This window comes from Paralichthys olivaceus, chromosome 16 (assembly GCF_024713975.1).
Source record: "Paralichthys olivaceus isolate ysfri-2021 chromosome 16, ASM2471397v2, whole genome shotgun sequence".
In the NCBI taxonomy this organism is placed as follows: Eukaryota; Metazoa; Chordata; class Actinopteri; order Pleuronectiformes; family Paralichthyidae; genus Paralichthys; species Paralichthys olivaceus.
Window position 1 is genome coordinate 17,629,622 of NC_091108.1, and position 19,765 is coordinate 17,649,386.

General features: G+C 38.9%; 3 protein-coding genes across 3 annotated transcripts; 1 reads left to right on the forward strand and 2 right to left on the reverse strand.

The window, feature by feature from the left end:
* The first annotated feature begins 3,252 nt into the window (after nucleotides 1-3,252).
* mul3 (mitochondrial E3 ubiquitin protein ligase 3) lies at nucleotides 3,253-6,574 on the forward strand. The gene is made up of 5 exons (XM_020104763.2): nucleotides 3,253-3,372; nucleotides 3,493-3,614; nucleotides 3,697-3,784; nucleotides 4,510-4,630; nucleotides 4,709-6,574. The coding sequence occupies exons 2-5, from the start codon at nucleotides 3,498-3,500 to the stop codon at nucleotides 5,199-5,201; spliced, it is 819 nt and encodes a 272-aa protein (XP_019960322.1). The 5' UTR covers nucleotides 3,253-3,372; nucleotides 3,493-3,497; the 3' UTR covers nucleotides 5,202-6,574.
* Nucleotides 6,575-6,762: 188 nt separating this feature from the next.
* eif2b5 (eukaryotic translation initiation factor 2B, subunit 5 epsilon) lies at nucleotides 6,763-12,685 on the reverse strand. The gene is made up of 16 exons (XM_020104527.2): nucleotides 12,467-12,685; nucleotides 12,105-12,229; nucleotides 11,843-12,028; nucleotides 11,570-11,747; nucleotides 10,828-10,908; nucleotides 10,677-10,754; nucleotides 10,282-10,594; nucleotides 10,048-10,193; nucleotides 9,092-9,236; nucleotides 8,906-9,007; nucleotides 8,711-8,812; nucleotides 8,096-8,186; nucleotides 7,889-8,012; nucleotides 7,657-7,782; nucleotides 7,400-7,510; nucleotides 6,763-6,899 (listed from the first exon to the last, which is right to left on the reverse strand). The coding sequence occupies exons 1-16, from the start codon at nucleotides 12,623-12,625 to the stop codon at nucleotides 6,840-6,842; spliced, it is 2,127 nt and encodes a 708-aa protein (XP_019960086.1). The 5' UTR covers nucleotides 12,626-12,685; the 3' UTR covers nucleotides 6,763-6,839.
* Nucleotides 12,686-13,884: 1,199 nt separating this feature from the next.
* LOC109640626 (crystallin J1A-like) lies at nucleotides 13,885-17,377 on the reverse strand. The gene is made up of 10 exons (XM_020104732.2): nucleotides 17,223-17,377; nucleotides 16,591-16,657; nucleotides 16,133-16,309; nucleotides 15,748-15,846; nucleotides 15,552-15,644; nucleotides 15,307-15,463; nucleotides 14,872-14,987; nucleotides 14,584-14,661; nucleotides 14,285-14,424; nucleotides 13,885-14,188 (listed from the first exon to the last, which is right to left on the reverse strand). The coding sequence occupies exons 2-10, from the start codon at nucleotides 16,655-16,657 to the stop codon at nucleotides 14,090-14,092; spliced, it is 1,026 nt and encodes a 341-aa protein (XP_019960291.2). The 5' UTR covers nucleotides 17,223-17,377; the 3' UTR covers nucleotides 13,885-14,089.
* Nucleotides 17,378-19,765: the final 2,388 nt, after the last annotated feature.

The following is a 19,765-nucleotide window of genomic DNA, read 5'->3' on the forward strand; positions in this document are numbered from 1 at the left end:
TCATTGTCTTAATCCAGTCATCCACACAAACAACACTTATAATACACCAATCAATCAATCAATCAAATTTTGGTGCGACATCCTCTGCCCTAACCCTCATCAAGAGTCCGAAAAAACCAAAAAATTATTAAGAGTGGAAAAAACGTGAGAGTCACATGAGAGGGATCCCTCCCCTGCATGTAACTGAGAACATCAGCCAAGAGTGTTTACAACACTGATGAGAAGAAACAGTTTGTAACATAATGGAAAGCAAATTAAGTGAGGAGTTATTGTCAGTTTGTGAGTAGACATATTGTATATCAAGAAGTCTTGTTGTAAATAATAGTCCACAATCAGACTCCACAATAAACCACAGTCCATCATTATGATCCCCTGCCGCCATCAGGATCCACCATCATCATGTTCTTAATACTTTTGATCTTTTACTTTTGACATGTTTGACAAGTTTGAGTACACATTACGTATATGCACAAAATACATACATATATATTACTACACTGTATAATATTACATTACAAAATTCCCCCCCTCTGTATACATGATCATACCAGATTAATCACCACCACTCTGCTCACCATCATCATCACCCTGCAACTTTGAGATGGTTCACAGCACAAGTGGATCACTGTAATTTTCTGTGTCATTGTGTTTAGTTTCTAATACTTCCAATGGAGTTCTATTCTATTCTGTTCAGTTCTATTCTAATCTATTCTAGTCTAGTCTACTCTGTTCTGTTCTGTTCTATTGTGTTCTGTTCTACTCTATGCTGTTCTGTTTATTCTATTCTATTATGTTCTATCCTATTATGTTCTATTCTATTCTATTATGTTTTATTCTATTATATCCTATTACTTTTATATTCTATTCTAATCTAAGCTATTCTATTCTATGATATTCTATTCTATTCTATGATATTCTATTCTATTCTATGATATTCTATTCTATTCTATTCTATTCTATTCTATTCTGTTCTGTTCTGTTCTGTTCTGTTGTGTTGTGTTGTGTTGTGTTCTGTTCTGTTCTGTTCTGTTCTATCCTATCATATTGTTTATTATATTGTGTATTATATCATATTATATTCTGTTCTGATCTATTCTATTCTATTATTTTATATTATAGTATGTTCTATTATACTCTGTTCTATAATGTTCTATTCTACTATATTGTTTTCTATTCCATTCTATTCTATTCCATTATGTTTATATAATGTTTTATGTTCTATTCTATTCTATTCTTTTCTGTTCTATCCTATCATATTATGTTCTAATCTATTCTATTATTTCTATATTCTATTATATTTTTATGTTCTCTTCTAATCTGTTATATTGTGTTTTATTATGTCATATTATATTCTGTTTTATTCTGATCTATTCTATCCCACTCTATAGTTTTACATTTATTATGTTCTATTCTATTATGTTCTATTCTATTCTAAGCTATTTATTTTCTTCTGTTCTATTTTATTCTATTATTTTATATGATAGTATGTTGTATTGTACTCTATTCTATTCTATTATTTTATATTATAGTATGCTCTATTCTACTCTATTCTGTTCTATTCTATTCTGTTTTGTTCTATTCTACACTGTGCTGTTCTTTTTTATTATATTCTATTGTGTTATGTTCTATTATTTTCTATTCTATTATGTTCTATTCTATGATCTTATATTCTGTTCCATTACGTCTATATTCTATTATATTCTGTTCTAGTCTATTCCATTCTATTCTATTACGTTATATTCTATTATGTTCTATCCTATTCTATTCCATTCTATTCTATTATGTTATAGTCTATTATGTTCTATTCTACTCTGTGCTGTTCTATTTTATTATATTCTATTATGTTCTATTCTATTACGTTCTATTCTATTTTATCCAATTACTTGTACATTCTATAATGTTCTATTCTATTCTATTTTCTTCTATTATATTGTGTTCTATTACTTCCATATTGTATTATGTTCTATTCTATTCTATTCTGCTCTGTTCTATCCTATCATATTCTGTTCTAATCTATTCTATTATGTTCTATTATATCATATTTTTTCTGTTCTGTTCTGTTCTGTCATGTTCTATTCTATTCTATCCAATTATGTTCCATTCTATTCTATTATGTTCTATTATTTCTATATTCTATTCTTTTTTATGTTCTGTTCTGATCTATTCTATTCCATTCTATAATTTTACATTTATTATTTTCTATTCTATTATGTTCTATTCTATTCTATTCTGTTTTGTTCTATTCTACACTGTGCTGTTTTTTATTATTATATTCTATTATGTTCCATTCTATTTTATCCAATTACTTCCACATTCTATTATGTTCTATTCTATTAAATTATATTCTTTTGTGTTCTATTCTATCCTTTTATTTCTATATTCTATGCTATTCTATTCTATTTTTTAATGTTCTATTCTATTCTATTATGTTCTATTCTATTTTATCCTATTATTTATATATTCTATTCTATTATGTTTTATTCTATTCTGTTCTGTTCTATTCTATGCTTTTCTATCCTATTATGTTCTATTCTGTTCTATTATGTTCTATTTTATTCTATTATGTTCAATTCTATCCCATCCTATTATTTATGTATTCTATTCTATTATGTTTTATTCTATTCTGTTCTGTTCTATTCTATGATTTTATATCCTATTTTGTTCTATTATGTTCTATTTTATTCTATTATGTTCTATTCTATTCTATTATTTTTTATTCTATTCTGTTCTGTTCTATTCTATGATTTTATATCCTATTATGTTCTGTTCTATTCTATTATGTTCTATTCTGTTCTATTATGTTCTGTTCTATTCTATTATGTTTTATTCTAGTCTGTTCTGTTCTATTCTATGATTTTATATCCTATTATGTTCTATTATGTTCTATTCTATTCTATTATGTTCAATTCTATCCCATCCTGGTATTTCTGTATTCTATTCTATTGTGTTCTATCCGATCCTAGTATTTCTGTATTCTATTCTGTTCTATTCTATTGTGTTCTATCCCATCCCAGTATTTCTGTATTCTCTTCTGTTCTCTTCTCTGCAGGGTCGTGTATTTTGCAGCAGCTTCTTGCTGCAGGTGAAATAAAGGGACCTGATCTAAACCACAGACTGTTTATAAAGAGATCGAAACACTTCTTCTTGTTCTGGGTTAAAGTGAGGTCTCATGTGACCTATCAACATGACAGTGCTGCCACCTGCTGGTCAAAGAGCTCACATGAAGAAATAGCCTCTTTTTCTCTATTGGTTATTGGACCGTGTCGTCACGTAGAGAAACAAGGAAGTGAAACGAGTGCAGCCAAAGCTTTTGTTTTCGGTTCTTGTGAACAAACTTCAGACGAGTCGGTTTCACACCCACAGTTTAAACAGGTATGTTGTTGTTCCATGTTCCATTTACCGTCAGTGGGATTGTTCCTCGGATCACCTTGACTCTCCTGACCTCCGCTCGGATAACATGTTGTGTTACTCTTCTACACTAACTCCTCTCAGGCACCATGAGTGACTCCCCTGTCAACACACTGGTTCTGATCGGGGTGGGCTCCAGCTTTGCCTTCTCCAGCCTGTTTTATCATTTGTATCAAGAGAAGAAGAAGGAGCTGGAAAAGCTGAAGGCAGGTTCACAATGAGCCCATAAACTTTATATACAGATCTAGTTTCATAGTCATTTAAAATATATATTTTCTTCTGTTTAAGGAAATACCTCTTTTCAAACCAGACCAACATCTGGTCCATGTACTGAAAGCATCGCCCCACAAGAGACTCCAGTATGTTGCTGTGGAAGGTAAAACAACAGGAAACTCACATTTAACAGAAGTAGAGCAGTGAACCTGCCTGATTGTTCTCTTGTCCTGCGTTAACGCTCTGGAGCTACTTCCACAGTTCTATATATTCTATATATTCTATATACTATACTTTATACTGTCACTTTTTATTGGTTGTGTGCTGGAAGTTGGGTGCAGAGCTTTTTACAAACAAATGGTGCAGAGTGCAGTTTGTGATCATTCTACCTGGTTTATCCACAATGTAGATTTTAAAGTCAATGTATTTCGTAAAATGAAAGTGAATTTGCTTTATTACTTCACCCCTGTGGTTTATAAACCAGGTTGGAGTTATATTTTATACAATGCATGTTTGCTACTTCAGAGGTCTGTTAAGTAACTGACACAGGCCAAAGTTTACAACTTATCAAAATAAAAGCAGATGTAGAGGACTGGCTCACTGCCCTGCCCCCACTGACTGCTACAGAGCACTAGTCACCTGTTAATTCAAGTTTCATATATATTGAACATATCAAGTATCCAGATCGTACCAAAATTACCTCTGCACTTCCCTGGCCTGTTATTGAGACACATGCCAAATGTGAAGCCGATAAGACGAACAGTTCTTGAGATGTGTTCCACTTACAGAAGGACATGACAGATGTTTGTGGACTTAGTAGGTAGATGCAGTTTTGAATAGTTTCAGTCGTGGGGCTCATTTAAAGTTTCCTGCATGTCTTTTTCACAGGTCTGGTCCAGGCAGACGCGGAGCCTCTGGCCAGCCGGTTTGTCCCACGATGCTTTGGTGTGATTCAGAAGATCGCTGTGGAGGAACACTGGAAATACTGGAACAGCCTCACCAGCACGTGGTACATACACTTGAGAACGTGTCAAAAATGTCAATTCATTAATGTACATTTTAAAAACAATTTGTTTAATTTCTCCAGGAATTCTCGGACAGTGAATAAGAAAGAGACCAGCAACTCTGTGCCCTTCAGTCTGATCAGCCCTGGAGCCTACATGACTGACATGTACGTGAAAGTGCAGAACCCTCTGGAGGCCTGCGGCTGCCCCCTGGAGAGGGTCTACCACAAATTAAGACGTTCTGAGGAGAGCTTGGTGAACCTGGCACTGCAGGGCCTCAGTGGGGAGAAACCCGTGGCGATGGAGGAGAGCGAGGAGCTGCTGCGGGTGGGGAGCGTCCTGACTGGGTTCGGGGAGGTGGTGCTGGAGGGAGGCCAGGTGATGAGGCTGCAGGCGCCGCAGGACCACCGCAAATACATGCTGGTGGCCACTGACTACAAGAGCTTTATAGACAGGCACGAGAGTTCAGCCAGCATGTGGAAGACACTCACTGCTGTCACCGGCCTCACGGGGGCGTCTCTTCTTGCAGGGGTCATTTACAACTTAGTAGGAAAACAGGATGACAGGTCAAAGTAGGCTTCAAGAGGAGGATCTTGCAGGTTGGACGACTGCTGAAGCTGTGTCACAGTTTTTTGGGTGTAAAACGGATTCAGGTGTTTTGTCAAGTTGGCTTCACGTCACGTTTCTGATTTGGGATATTTTGGATAAAGATGCTGTCACAGGTTTAGATTTGTTTCTAACTACGGTGGCCGTGAGGGGCAAAACACATCAATATTGGCCGAAACAGTTGTAAAATAGAAAACTTGATACAATATCAATAATTATAACATTATGTGCATCAATGTAACAAAGGTTCGACCATGCATTGTGTAAGCAGTGAGGAGGTATAACACAAAGTCTGTTTGTCATTCTCTGCTGATAAAGAGTTTAAAACCACAACCCTCACTCAGGAGCAAAAGTCAGTCTTTAAACTTAACAGAAATAACAATAATAATAATGATGCAACATTTATTGTGATAATTATCGATACTGATTGAAATGTTTTGTGGCCACATCGTCCAGCCCTGATGTCTTACAAAACATATTAACAAAACCTAAAACAGCAGCAAAGGATAGCAAGCAACAGTGTTTCTTGTTTGTGATCAGACAGATCCCAAATCAATGTGTTGTCTGTTACACCGTGTACTTATTATTACTCGAGGCTTGTTGGGTTTTGCCCCTCAGAGCCTCCAAACTAATCCGACCACTTCAGAAAAGTGTAAAAACGTGTTCGATCTTTCTCTGTGCTTAGTCTCCTCAACCTGATGATGTGAACAAAGTCTTGTAACTGTTGGACTATGTTTGCTCTGCTGCTGGTGTTGAGCTCACAGTCTGATGACGACAATTAGCCTCAAGACAATGTCAGCCTAAAAGTGTGGACATAGACAGTGAATGGAGCCTTGATTCAAGGTGATTTCCTAACAGCTACTGTAACTAAATTATTATTTCATTTTGGGCAGTAAAGCCCCAATAGAATCATGCATTTAATGCAGAGTATTTTACTTCCTATGACTGATCAACTTTAAAAGTAAGAAAATCAATGCTATTTTATCAAGGGAACATTTTATTCATTTTTAAAAAAGAATTTAGCAGAATGGAATTATCGTGTCATGATTTATTTACTTAGATTTTTCTTTACAGGGCTTTTACTGCGAATCTGATCAGATATATAATTGTCAGTCTGAGATTTGAGACAGGGAATCTGAATTCACTCTGATTAAGACCACATCAACTGGCTGTTTATTTTCTACCTCTTAAATCATTACGATTGTTCTCTCTTGCTGTTTGTCCTGTTGTCAGCTGTAGAGGGAAATGGTTCCAAACACTGATGAAAGATATATTTTTCAGAGGTGGTGGTTTTACTCTTGTCTGTAATATTAATTATAATAAAAATCTATTTTTAAATCAGACATTTCGTGTTGAGACAAATTATTCTTCAACACATGCCATCTCCAAGCAGAGTCTTTCTCCTTTATTTGGAAAGTGAGGTTCATAACACCCATCCCTCTTGACTTCGCACTATGAGTTACAAATGTTTGCTTCAACTGTACAGAGCAGAAGCTGATGGTTACTAGTGGCAGAAATATGCAGCTGAGGATAAAGCTAAACGGCCCAAATCCCTTTATTCACACATTTTTCAAATTTTACACAATCCTGTTCGTCAAGTGCTCCTCGTCAGTCACCCTCCTCCGATGACTCCTCAGCCTCCTCCAGCCACTGGATGAACTTCTGAAGCTGTTGGTGCAGAGCAGAAATGCTGCGTTATGGAAAACAGTGAGAACTGGTGATGAAGAGGAGGAGGAGGAGGGAGCTAAAGGCAACAACTGCAGCTACAGTGAAGTCAAATGCACAACAACTAAGCGCTGCCTAGATGAAAACAAATTCAATAATGAGCGATGGGTTATAAAAACAAACAACAGTGCAAACGCAGATTTTCTCAAATATTAGCAGAACCCGATGCTGCATAAAAAGATTATGTTTATATGAATCATTGTCTCACTACTGTGATGTTACACTGTGTTTATCTGTTTCTCAGTCAAATAAGGTACCACAAACATTCTGTATTCTACTATTACTAGGAGAAACATGTAGAAAGTAAAACTGCAAAAAATCCATGACTGTCATTATTACCTCTACCAGGGAGTTTATGTTCGCACTCCTGTCCATTTGTTCGTTCGCAGTTATTGTGTAACTGTGAAGTGCATCTTGTGTAAGCAAGTTAACCCTGTACCTACCCCCTGGTTCTTGCGGAGCTGCCTGCTCTTGTCGGTTGTCGCTCCCTGGGAGAACCAGCGTAGTATCATCTCTTCCTCCAGGATCTCCAGCTGGTACATGTTCATCAGGACCTGGATGGGAAAAATCATCAGTATCATAAGCAGCAGGATGGGTGAATGCAGTGAAAACTGCAGAATTTTGATGTTTGATGACCAAAAACTTTTCTTGTAACCAGAGCTTGATCTTTATTCTGAGTGAACCTGCAGTGGTGACATACCTTTACCATGGCCGCCCAGTGGCTCTCCTGCTCCAGGAAGAACTCTTCGAAGGCGGACAGACAGTCCAGATGGTCCTGAGCTCTCTTCACATAGTTCTTAAACACTGGTGCCCACTTCTTCAATAACTAAGAGGAGCAAAGAGAAACAAGAATTCAGGATATTTAATGATAACCTGTCTACAGTTACATACACAAACTGTATTTAAAAAATACATAATTTCAGCTTATTCACCGGCAGGAGAACAGCAACATATTGTGATGCGGTGAGCTGAGAGCCCTGCTGCTGAAACGGGTACTCCAGAGCCACTCCCGTTAAAATCTGCATCACCTCCTTCAGACTGATATTGTAGGCGTACCTGGAGAGAAACGTTGTGATAAACTGAATGTGCAATAGCTTAGAAAGACAGTAACATAACTGCAGTTATAAGTTCCTCCTTACTTGAGAGAGTTGATCTCAAGTACAAGGTTGTCACAGCTGATGTTCTCTTCCAAGCCTCTCTGCAGAGTCCCCAGCACCTCCAACTGGAAGACTGGACATTAACAACCACAGAAGAAGAGTCAGACAGCAGGAAGTTCCAAATACCTTTTACACTTTCATGGAATATAGAATCTGGTTGTAGTTAAAACTTGATGATTTCCAGAGGATTTAAACCCAAAGAAAGACTCCTTCAATATTTTTGCAGAAAACACCCGAGGAAATTTTAGACACATCAAATAGAACCTTACTAATTATATTCCAATGTTACATACAATAATGGCAATAAAAAAATAACAAACACAAATGCAACAGTCCTGAGTTTGGATATGATTCTATTCCAGTGACAACTGAATGAACATTTCAGGCAAACATACAAGGGAATGGAGAGTAAATTGAAAGTAGATCAATTGGCTGCTTTCACTTTCTAATACTTGTATTTGTGCTGTATTGTTGTCTAATGCTGTAATTGCTTTTAATTGTTTAATTTTGCTTGCCCTCAATTCCTCCGTATTTCTTAAATTATATTGACAAAAACATTAAAAACAATAATTATTTGCAGCTCCAAAGGTCTCTCACCTTTAACATCATCCATCTCAGGAGAGGGGATCACTGGATCATCATCATCATCTGGCTCGCTGTCCTCACTTTCACTCTCAATGTCAGGGTTCAACACCAAACCTGGTGCACAGGACACAAATAAAAGGCTGTTGGAACTTGGACTGCAGCATCATGGGTAATGCCACATTGACAAACTCAAGGATGCTGTTGTACCCCAGAGACACTGCGCCAACTCCTCGTCCTCTGTGTCGTCCAGGCTGCTGGCCTTCCAGATGTAGCCTTGTCCCTCTGCTCCAACCTCTGCTGGACTGAAAACTGGACGACAGAAGATTATACAGCATGTCTCATGAATAGAAACCTTTAAACAGTTTGACAACCTGTGAATTTATCAATACACACCTTTCTGTTTGGTTTTGTCTTTACTATGACCAACCTCAGCATCATCACTGAGGAATTTATCATCATCCTCCTCCTCCTCCTCCTCCGGATGGTGCATGGACACCACGGTGCCCTCTGGTAGAGATATGTTTGGTCCAATCACCACCTGGGAAACAGTTCATAGTAATCAGAATCCAGGCATCCTATAAATGTTGGTGCCAGTGATGAATGTTGGGAAATCATCTTGGATCACAGAAATTGATGGACAGAAATTTTGAAAGAGAAATACAGTGGACACATCCAGATAAGATCCAGGTAAGATTTAGGTGTTAGGTGTTATTGTTGTTTTCTTTACCATAGGATGGGCCCTTATTTAAAAACGTATATTTACAGGGAGGGGGGTCCTCTCTGTGGAGGCCCCCATGTTTTTTACTGTCTTCCAAACTGAACAAACACATTTTGAGTTTTCATGACAACTGCAGTTCACCACAGGTTCTCCATGTTTGGAAGGGGAGGGTGAGAGGAGGAGTATCCAGCTGCAACATTTAACTTCACCACGAGATATCACTCCATTCTACACACTGGCCCTTTAAGCAAGTGCTTTCTCAAGAGTACATAAGAGTAGTAGAGCCAGGTATAAGGGAAACAAATCCTATTGCATTTTTAAGAATTGAGGATTTTTCAATTTCCAGATTTAAGTTGAAATACTATTTCAACTTTGAAATTCTGAGATGCAAGGTGTTCTGGTGCTGCTTTAACATGCAAACAGTTGTGTACCATCACTGACACAAAAATGTTGCATTTTTGTGACATAGCCAATAACATTCATAAATTATTAGGCTGATTATTTAAAAACTTTTATGTAGATTACAAAAGGTAACCTTCAAGTCCTATATGTGTTGTAGTAACTAGTGTTGGTGTTTATTGTTGTGAACAATAAATTAAATTGCCCAGCTTTATAAATGATGTATACTTACATTATATGCCAGGACACACTGTTTGTTCAGCATCACACCTTCTTTGACCTCAGCCTTGTCACAGACCACAGACTGGCTGATCACCACGTTACTGGCAATGTGAACATTATTCCAGATGTAGGCATGATTCAGGACGACGTTGTCACCTGTTGCGATAAAATATGACAAATGTTAATCACAATTATTTCCAAACACACACTTCCACTCTTTAATAGCGCCGGTTGGTCAGCTCACCTATGGTGCATTTGTTACCGATGATGCTGTTAGAAATGTGACAGTTAGCACCGATGCTGGTGTCACAGCCAATGAGGACATTCTCCTCCATCTGGCTGCCTTGGCCCAGGCTGACTCCGGACCCTCGGTAGACATTGTGGCGAGAGTACGTGCAGCTCCGTCTCTCTTGGTCTGTGAAGTTAGCCTCAGGGGTGAGCGGGTAGACCCACCGCCGCACAAGGTCGGACGACACCGAATCATACATGAGCAAGTTGGACACTCTAACACCGTAACCATCCTTGGTGACATGCATGTGTATCTGGTTTCCCAGGATCTGAAGCAAGAACATGAATTATGACCTATAATAGCAGCAAATACAGTCCAATTTTCCAATAAGTTTACAATGGTTGTGATACCTCTTCATTGACCAAGATTCCTCTGACAAAGTCATCCCTCGTCTGATAATCAAAATTGTCAGTGTAGAGCTCAGCAACCTGAAAACGAGAGAATAGATGTTACCACAGAAGATGAAGTGATTTAACTGTTCCTGTCTGTTTTAAAACTGACCTGTGGGGAGCAGATACTGATGTGGCAGTCGAGGACGTCGTGTCTGATTTCAAACTCATCACTGCTATTGTGGAAAATGTTCTGCAAAACAGAAACAGGAGCAACTGTCATTCATCAATTCAAAGCAGTTTTCAGACATGAACTCCAGAAAATGTCCAGACATTTGCCAAACTGTTCCTTTCACACATGATGAACGCAGCAGGAGATTATTCCTATTCAAAACAAGAGGAAATTGTCCAGAACATTCAGGCAAAAGTCAGCTGCAGAAAGTACATGTTTATTTAAAGCCCATCATGACCGGTGTTGGCCTCCATCGCCCAAAGCTCTCCAATCTCACTGTCTCTCCAAGTTGACATCTTCACCAGCATCTTCAATGTGTATGGCTCCTATTTTTCATCCTGTGATATTTGTATTTTTTCTGTTTTAAGTCAGTTGTCTACAAAAACAAACCCTCATGAACATATCCACTCATTCGCTGTGAATTTTGAGGACATTCTCCTGATGTATTCTCACATTCACTCAATCTGATATGTTCCAGACATCTGACTAGGGGCTGACAGGAAAAGTTACAGAAAATGTCCTGAACAATTGACTCTTGTGTTCTCACATACAGCCCCTGTGGGCTACAATACAACCCCTCGGTTTAGGAAAATGTCCAGATGTAAGTGCATGTCTGTAAGCAGCGGAGTTGAATTATGTTGAATATGTGATATGTGATAACACCAGTGAAGCTGCCTGTTACCATGGGAAACTGTAGCTTCTTCAGCCCATGTGTCTTCTGGTAATGTAAAATCCGCTGGCTCTTGCTGTCAATAGCAACAATGACATCATCTTCCTCACAGCGAGACCTGTGGCCTGGTGATGACTCCTTGAACATCATCGTCATCACCGAGATGTTCTTCTCTGTCTTTCGACGATGCCTAGGAATCATCATGACACAGAACAAATATTTTGGATCAGAACAAACCATCATCATTCCTCCTGACTATAAAAAAAGATTTTGAGTGTCTCTAACCTGTGCTCCTGCAGTGCCTGGCTGATATCAATATTCGAGACCACGTCTCCATAGACCAGAACAAAGTCTGAGCGGACAAGGTTCTTTGCATCCACGTCCCGGAGCACATCCCCCAGGGAGCGGTACAGCTCTGAGGTGATGATGTGGACTGTGTTGGGAGACGTGGGCCGACACCACTTTGACTTTCTGTCAGACACAGTTTCAGGTCAAGTTTCTGTCACTGACACAGGGAAACTCCTCACACAGAAACAGAGAAACTTACAGCAGGTGGTCCTTGATCTTACTGGCCATCCAGCAGCAGAACACAAAGGTCTCCTGCACCCCGGTGGACGTGAGGAACTCCAGGGTGTAGTCGATCATGGCAACGTTCCCCAGCGGCAGCAGAGCCTGCATCAGTGACAGATGGTGTTAGAAAGGAAACTGAACGTGATGCATGAGGCTGGAAACAGCTTCCTGCTTGTTATTAAACCAAAGCAACACCACAGCTCGACCGGGCAGGTTTCATGAGCTCGTTCAGCTACATTACAGCAGTTCCATCAGTGACCGTGCAGCTCTGTCACTGGTTAAAGCGTGGACAGAAGTTAGCTAGTATTAGCATCGCAGTTAGCTCAGCTAGCTGCCTACCCGCGGCTGGTCTTTGGTCACAGGGAAAAACCTCCTGTTGAAGCTGTCAGCGACTAAAACAGCCTGAAGCGGCTGCTCCTCTTCCTCCTGCTCCCCCGCTCCTTTCCTCCCTGGAAGACCGGAGCCGGAGCGGCTGTGTTTTCCTCCTTTACCGGCCATGACTCTGTGACTCCACCACAACCGCTGCTGCTGTCGTCAGACGCAAGGACGGAGGCCGCCGGGGACAATCTTCCTCCCGCGGTTGCAAAGCAGTTTAGTGTTCGCAATATTTTCATAAAGTTTATGAAGTCATTGAGTTACACACATATTCTACACTGCAGTTATTACTGTGAATGATACAATACATGTACCCATAAAGAACCAATTAACCAACAGCTATAAAGATAAGAAAATGGAAATAATTAATTAAGTTACATTACAAAGGGTCAGAACATAATATATTATTATATAACTATTTAATTCTAGCTATGAACAAACGATAAGGACATTAGAGGAGGTCCTGCATGAGCATCTGCATTAAAATTACATTTTCGAGCCATTATTTTAGAATTTATTGTGACTATATGATGAATATTAATATAATCAGTTTTAGTAGAATTAGCACAGATCAGCTGATATTAATATGAACCCAGAACAAAAATTTGCCCCTGGCCTCCCAGTGAGTTCATCTAAGTTATCAAAGGAGCAGAAACACAACTACAATGTCCTGGTGTAGGTATAACATTACTTTGACTGAAGAATAATTAAATGCACTTCTCTTAAGTTAAAATAAATTCTTACTTTATTTATATATACTTTTTTTTATTTTAAAGCTCTTATTAGATCTAAAACTATTGGATTTAAGAAAACTCTTGTTTACTGGCTGCCCTGCTGCCCAAGTATGTGGACAACTGATAAAATGTTAACTCCAGTTTTTCAATTTTCCCCAAGTCAAGAATCGGTGTGTCGTCCTTGACAGCACTCCATCTTTCGAATTTCACATCAATAAGATCACTCAGTCTGCATATCAACCGACTCCATCCATCTCTCACCTAACATTCAGCTATAACACACTTGTCACCTCTTGTATCTATTATTGCAACTCTCTCCTCAGGGGTCTCCCACTTAACTCCTCCATAAACTCCAACTTGTCAAAAACGCAGCTGCACGAACCACATCAGAACCACATCCATCGAACACATCACCCCTGTTTGGTCTGTTTTTATTGTTGTATATCTGTTTTTATTTTTACTATTTGTACATGTAAGGTGTCCTTGAGTGTCATGAAAGATGCCCATAAATAAAATGTATTATTATAATTATTATAACTCTGCTATATGTCTCTTCAAAAGCATAAAGGTAAAGTTTCCATTTACCATCATTGGTTGACAAAGGTTACATATACCTCAGTCCCTCTGAACAAAAGGCTTTCCATTATATATTTTGAGAATTACTTTATTGCAGATAGATTCACAAAGCTGCATCTGAACCAACGTGTTTGACTTAAACAGAGACAAAAACATCTGGCTCCTGCCTTCAGACAATTTAGACAAGAACCTTCATTCACTGTTCTATGAAAGCTCAACAGTTTTTCACGATGCTCTCAGCCACCTCAGGCAGAGCGACATGTTCACTGTCAGCCCTCTACTGGTGGTGTTTGGTTATCTTCTTGGCATGAGCCAACACTGAGTCATATCGCAGGGTTTTGGACATCCAGGAAGATGGAATTCCCTCAAGCCCAATCTAATAGAAATAAAATGTCACATTTTACAAACTATAATGCATTCAATACTGACATAGTGATGAATATAACAAATAATGATTAACACACAATCTTACCTGAGCCCCAAGACACGCCCCGATGAAGGATCCTCGGCTACAGGTGCATCCCCCACAGCTCATGGTGTCTCTGATAGCCTGCTCATACTGCTTGGCTGTCAGGACTCCATGAAGCGCTGCTTGGAACGCACCAGGCAAACCTGACAGAAATTCAGAACCGAGTACTTATCACAAAGGCATTTTAACAGGTTGTGTCAAAATTGGTCTCGTAAAAGAGCTGACTGACAGGTAGAAGTAAAATTACTGATCTTTCCTTATTAAAAGTATGAGCTGATAATGAAAGAAGCTTGTGAGGATACCTCAGGTGTTTGGAAACACAGTGGGGATCAGCTCCTTGGGAGTTTTGGATAAATTCTGCTTCACCTGATGAAAGTGCCCTGAAGGAAAAAAAAAAAGTGACCAAATATTATACATACTTTTTAGAATTTCAAAAACTTCCCATGTTAAATTTAGCTGTAATTTCAGATTTTGTAAACAAATGAGAAATGAGGGGGAGTGAAAATGAAGATGGGGGAGATTCTTTAATCCCATGATTCAGTCCCATGACTGTGATATAGGGAGGCCACAATCCTGCAGGCCTCACATACCAATGACGGCTCTGTCCAGTTCCTGTGGTTGTTTTCTGTTCACATCGCTGAGCTGATCCAGCACAGTGTCCAAGGCTTTGGGATCAGGACCATTCAGGATGAAATGCTCAAGCAGCCTGTGAAATAAATCAGTGAATTAGATTATCCTTTAATTTAGTGCGGCACCATCTGCTTAACTGCCACACAATACAGTCGATGAGTAGCCTTTATTATATACATATTAAATATAAGCATGGTTGTGACAATCACGTTCTATTGGTGTGTCATTGCTCTGATGAGACGTGTTTTGAATACAGGATCAAATAAAAATAAAGATAAAATGTTCGATCCAACTAAATTTGATTTAATCCCAAATCTGCACTGATGGTCAGCTGTGGATCAGTTATGGGAAAACACTAAAGTTAGCATGAACGAGCGTATTAGACAGACACTGACCTTGCTGCTGCTAGAGTCTCTGCCACACATTCATCATTGTTCTGGGTTACACGTGTGGCCTGCTCCACTTTTTCCAGCATGTCAGGTTTTCCTGCATAAAAAGCCACTACAGGAGCCATTTTGGTTATTCCATCAATCTGACAGTCGTTCTCACATCCTGGGGAGAGGAAACAACACATTGGTTAGATGTGTTTCTCTTCATAATGCTATAGTTAGAGTATAGAGTAGTGTAACAGGTGCTTCACCTGTCTCCTCTTTGCCTGCGTCCACATTCTTCAGGAAGCCCTTCAGACTTGCATGTCTCCATGGTCCCTCGATTGGCAGCTGTGGTCTTGGTCCTGTCATATAAAGAAGTACAACACCCATTAGCATTCTCTCATTAACATACAATAAAGTAATTTGATTCTTCATTAAAAAACACATCCTGGGTAGTTTTCTTACCTCCTCTGTCTCTGTAAGGATCGTTGATGGGCGTGTCATACTCTGACCCAGGCCCAAAGAATTTCAGTGTGCGCTGCTTCAGATCCTCAACATTTAGACCTGGTCAAAGATGTCAGACAGCTTAGACACACAACTCAAACTGCAAAGACTTACATTTACAGCAGAGTCTAGAAGTCTAGGATGGTTTATTTTAGATCCTTCAGACTCCTAAGTTTCTATTGTTTCTTAAATATGTCCAAATGTAAAGATGCTTAATATTTGCACAAACACATTTTCATCAAAAAGCAACTAAGCTTAATAAACACAAAATAGTAATCAAAGGTAAACGTCTGCAAGGACCCAGAGATGATTTGAGTGAGTCAATCAGATAAAGAAGAAAGTCCACCTCCACATTCAGACAGGGACTCCAGCAGTACATATGCCTGGTCTCCATAGCAGCTCTGCTGGCCCGTCTGCCTCCTGTAGAACGGATTAGCGGACTCCGGGCGAAATTCAGGGTTTGGATCCTTAGCCAGAATCCCCTGGAGCTTCTGGAGGTCATACACCCAGTGCAGTGGCTGCGCTGTGTGGACAAGTCCTAAGGTCAATCGGCTTCACTGAGGTAACTCAACAGTAAAATGGTTGACTGTGATTAAAAATAAGTGTTTTGTGGTTTGTGTTAGTGAAAGGGCAAAGATTTAATTCACTTAATTTAAGTCTTTGCTCAATAATTTAAATTTAAAAAAGTATAGTTATGCTTCCATGGATTAATGGGGTATTTTAAACAGTGGATAGGACATAAAACTAATTTATACTTTATTAACATCTTAAGATCTGAATCTTATTACTACAAATTAATGTTACCTGCTGCATCTGCAACAGCTGATCCAACAATGGCTGCTACTGCTCTGTCAGCCAGAGCTGAAGCCATCTGTGAAAACATGCAGTGTCATATTTTTGGATTAAATAAAAAAAAAGAAAGAAAAATAATATAATAAGAGCAGAGGGGAAACAGTCAAAGAATCAACTGTGTGAAAATGATTTCGAAACAACATAACAACAATCAAAGCCAGTTAATTGTATATCTTTCTAGGTTTGCTTAGTCAATGCAACAAACAATCGGTTGATCGATACACATATGTTTGTTTCAGGCTTGAAGCAGTGTCTGCAGGATGTTTAGCCACATTTTACGACACAGGGGGAACGTGAACTGGGCTGAGTTAACTTTAAACTACTTGGCACATGGCAGCTGGGTTTGATCTCCACCATCATTCCTGCACCAGCTGACAGACTGACTCTCTCCACCTCTGTACAAGCTGCACTCTGGAACCGGCCACACGATGTGGGGCTGTGTAAACAGTCACCAGCATCCTCTGCATTGTGCGACCTGAATGTAGCACATGCTTCAAGTAGGAGCTACAACAATGAGCTGTGAGATCACAGATTAGCCTGTTAGCTAACGTTAGCTGGTTCATATACTGCATTGCGAGTCTCACCTTTAAAGGCCTCGATCTAACCACAGCTGGTCTCCGCTCTGTAAATCCTGCTGCTGAACAATAACAAGCTCACTCAGACACAAACCACAGACCGATCCAAGGACCTGTTATGAAATGGGTTCACCTTTATCACCGCCCACACGGAAGTAACAGCATGACCCCGCCCCCTGGTCACACTCTGAACAGTCTATGCTGAACACTCTGTCCATCAGTGTTTGTATGATGTCATAAGACTGATCACAATGAAACACTCAACGATCAGTTCCAAAGACTTGAAGCTGTATCACTTTATTCAAGAAGTTGATCGGCGAACTGGTCAAACATAAGGCAGAGTGTGAAGATAAGATATTATAAATATATTATATATATTGCAAAGTAAATATACAATAATAAAATGAGGGCATTGGGTACAAAGACAAAATTTTACAAATAAATATGTAGTATTTGTATTTATTATAAGGTGCAAAAACTTGAGAGTACTTGATGATGATGATGAGGATGATGATGCACTATTTATTCAAGATTCTTATGGTGTCAAAAACTGGAGACCACACATGGCACTTTAAAGTAAAAAGGGTCATTTATTTAAGTAAATTAATTTACCAAGGAATATGTACTTCTGTTAATCAGTATGTTGGTATGTTGGTGCCTGGATGTGTGAATATGGGGAGATGTATCTAAATCAAACAACCCAAATCCAACCAGCCCAAAGATGAGAGAGAGACTGAATGCTAAGGCCCAGATAGATATAGAGCATTCACACCAAGTCAAGTGTCCAACATCACTCTGATCAGTCGCTGCCAGCTGCCTAACACCAAACACAAAAGTAAGTCAGAGCTCAAGAGGCCGTCACAATGAGGGAAAAAAATATTTCTTGTTGTTATATTATATTGAATTGTTTATTGATATGATGAAATTCATTAGCTTAATTATATTAATTGACTGAAACACTGACAAACTAACACTGTAACAGTATATCTGTTTAGTGTTAAGTATCAAAACATTGAATATCAGTTTTCAAAAGTCCATTGCAATTTCCTGAAGTTTCCAGCATCTGAGCTGATCAGAACTTCTCATGGTTCAGGTTTTTGTTGGACTCACATTGGATTAAAGGAAGAGAGCGTCCTCTAGTGTGAGGGAGAGGTAATTACTGCTGGTATGGGTGAAATAAACAGAATGAGTTCATTATCATGGATAAACATTTTAATAGAAGCTCCCCACCTACTTTAGAAAACCAGAATGACATTAGAGGATAAACAGTTCACTCTACACAAGATTTAAAAAAGTATAAAATGCGTCTGAGTGTTTTAAAATAACCAGGGTGAGGTCACTCTGATAGAGACGCACTGCAACAAGGTTAATAAAAGGATTTTACTGTTAAATGTTGAAGTGTTCTTTATGGTGTTTTTTAAAAATGTTTTTTATATAATTTGTTTGGCAAGTCACACCACTTTGTTTGCATGTTCCTGGTCCGAAATTTGCTTACTTTTAATATTCATTTAATAATTCAGACCTCAGGATAATCATGGAAAGTGGATGTTAATGTTTGGTGGACAAAGAGGACAAGAATGAAGTATAACCTTATGTCTCAGATGGATGTATTGGGAATCATGAGCTGTCATGAATTTGCCTGCAATAGCCAGGGTGTGGGTATTTGGTTTGTAAAACCTGCAAAAGAAACTGAACAGTCATATACCCTGTAGATGCAGAACATCTTCAGTGTTTCCTGTGTGAAAGAGTACATTTACGATGACAGAAAAAAGACAGAAAGTCTTGGGTTTTGGTGGAGGTGTTGCTGGTGTTTAAGTTCCTGCTGTGACATCATTGATTAGGATGTTTCAACTCTTATAGAAGAGCAGTGTAGATTACAACAATACCACTAGAAACCTAGAAATAACTATATTCATATTAAATTGAGATATATGCCAAGTCAATATTGATATATATAAAAAATATAAACCCTTTCGAATGCAATCATGGACTGTTCCCAGCAGTCAAGGCATTCAAAAATTAGATGTGGGAGCTCAAAATCTATGAGGGACGAGGCCCCTCTCGCCCAACCCTTACAGGATAACGGTCTAGATAATGGATGGTTGGAAAAAAACTTATGGTGGAACTAATGAGGTGTAAAATGAAACTAATTTGAAATACCCCCCCCCCCCCCCCCCCCCCCCCCACACACACACTCCCAGCTTCTAGCCCATTTTATTGGTTGTTTACAGTAACACAGCCAGTTGCAGTTCAGCTTGACTTTTCAAAGTCACTGACACGATCACCACAACACACACGCATTCAGTGCATCTTTAACGCTTCCTTTCAAACTAAATATTTCCACCTTAGTACTGAGGGCTTTCATGTCTTGCTACTGAAAAGAGGGGTGTGAAGCGTGTGTGTGCATGTTAATGTGTGTGTTCGTGGTTGAAAGAAGAATTATGATACCATGCAGCCAGAGTTTATTTATAGCTCACTTCTTCCCTTTCAATTTGTAAAGTAATATTATGTGCAATCCTCTCATGCATACAGTACATACACACATTACACAG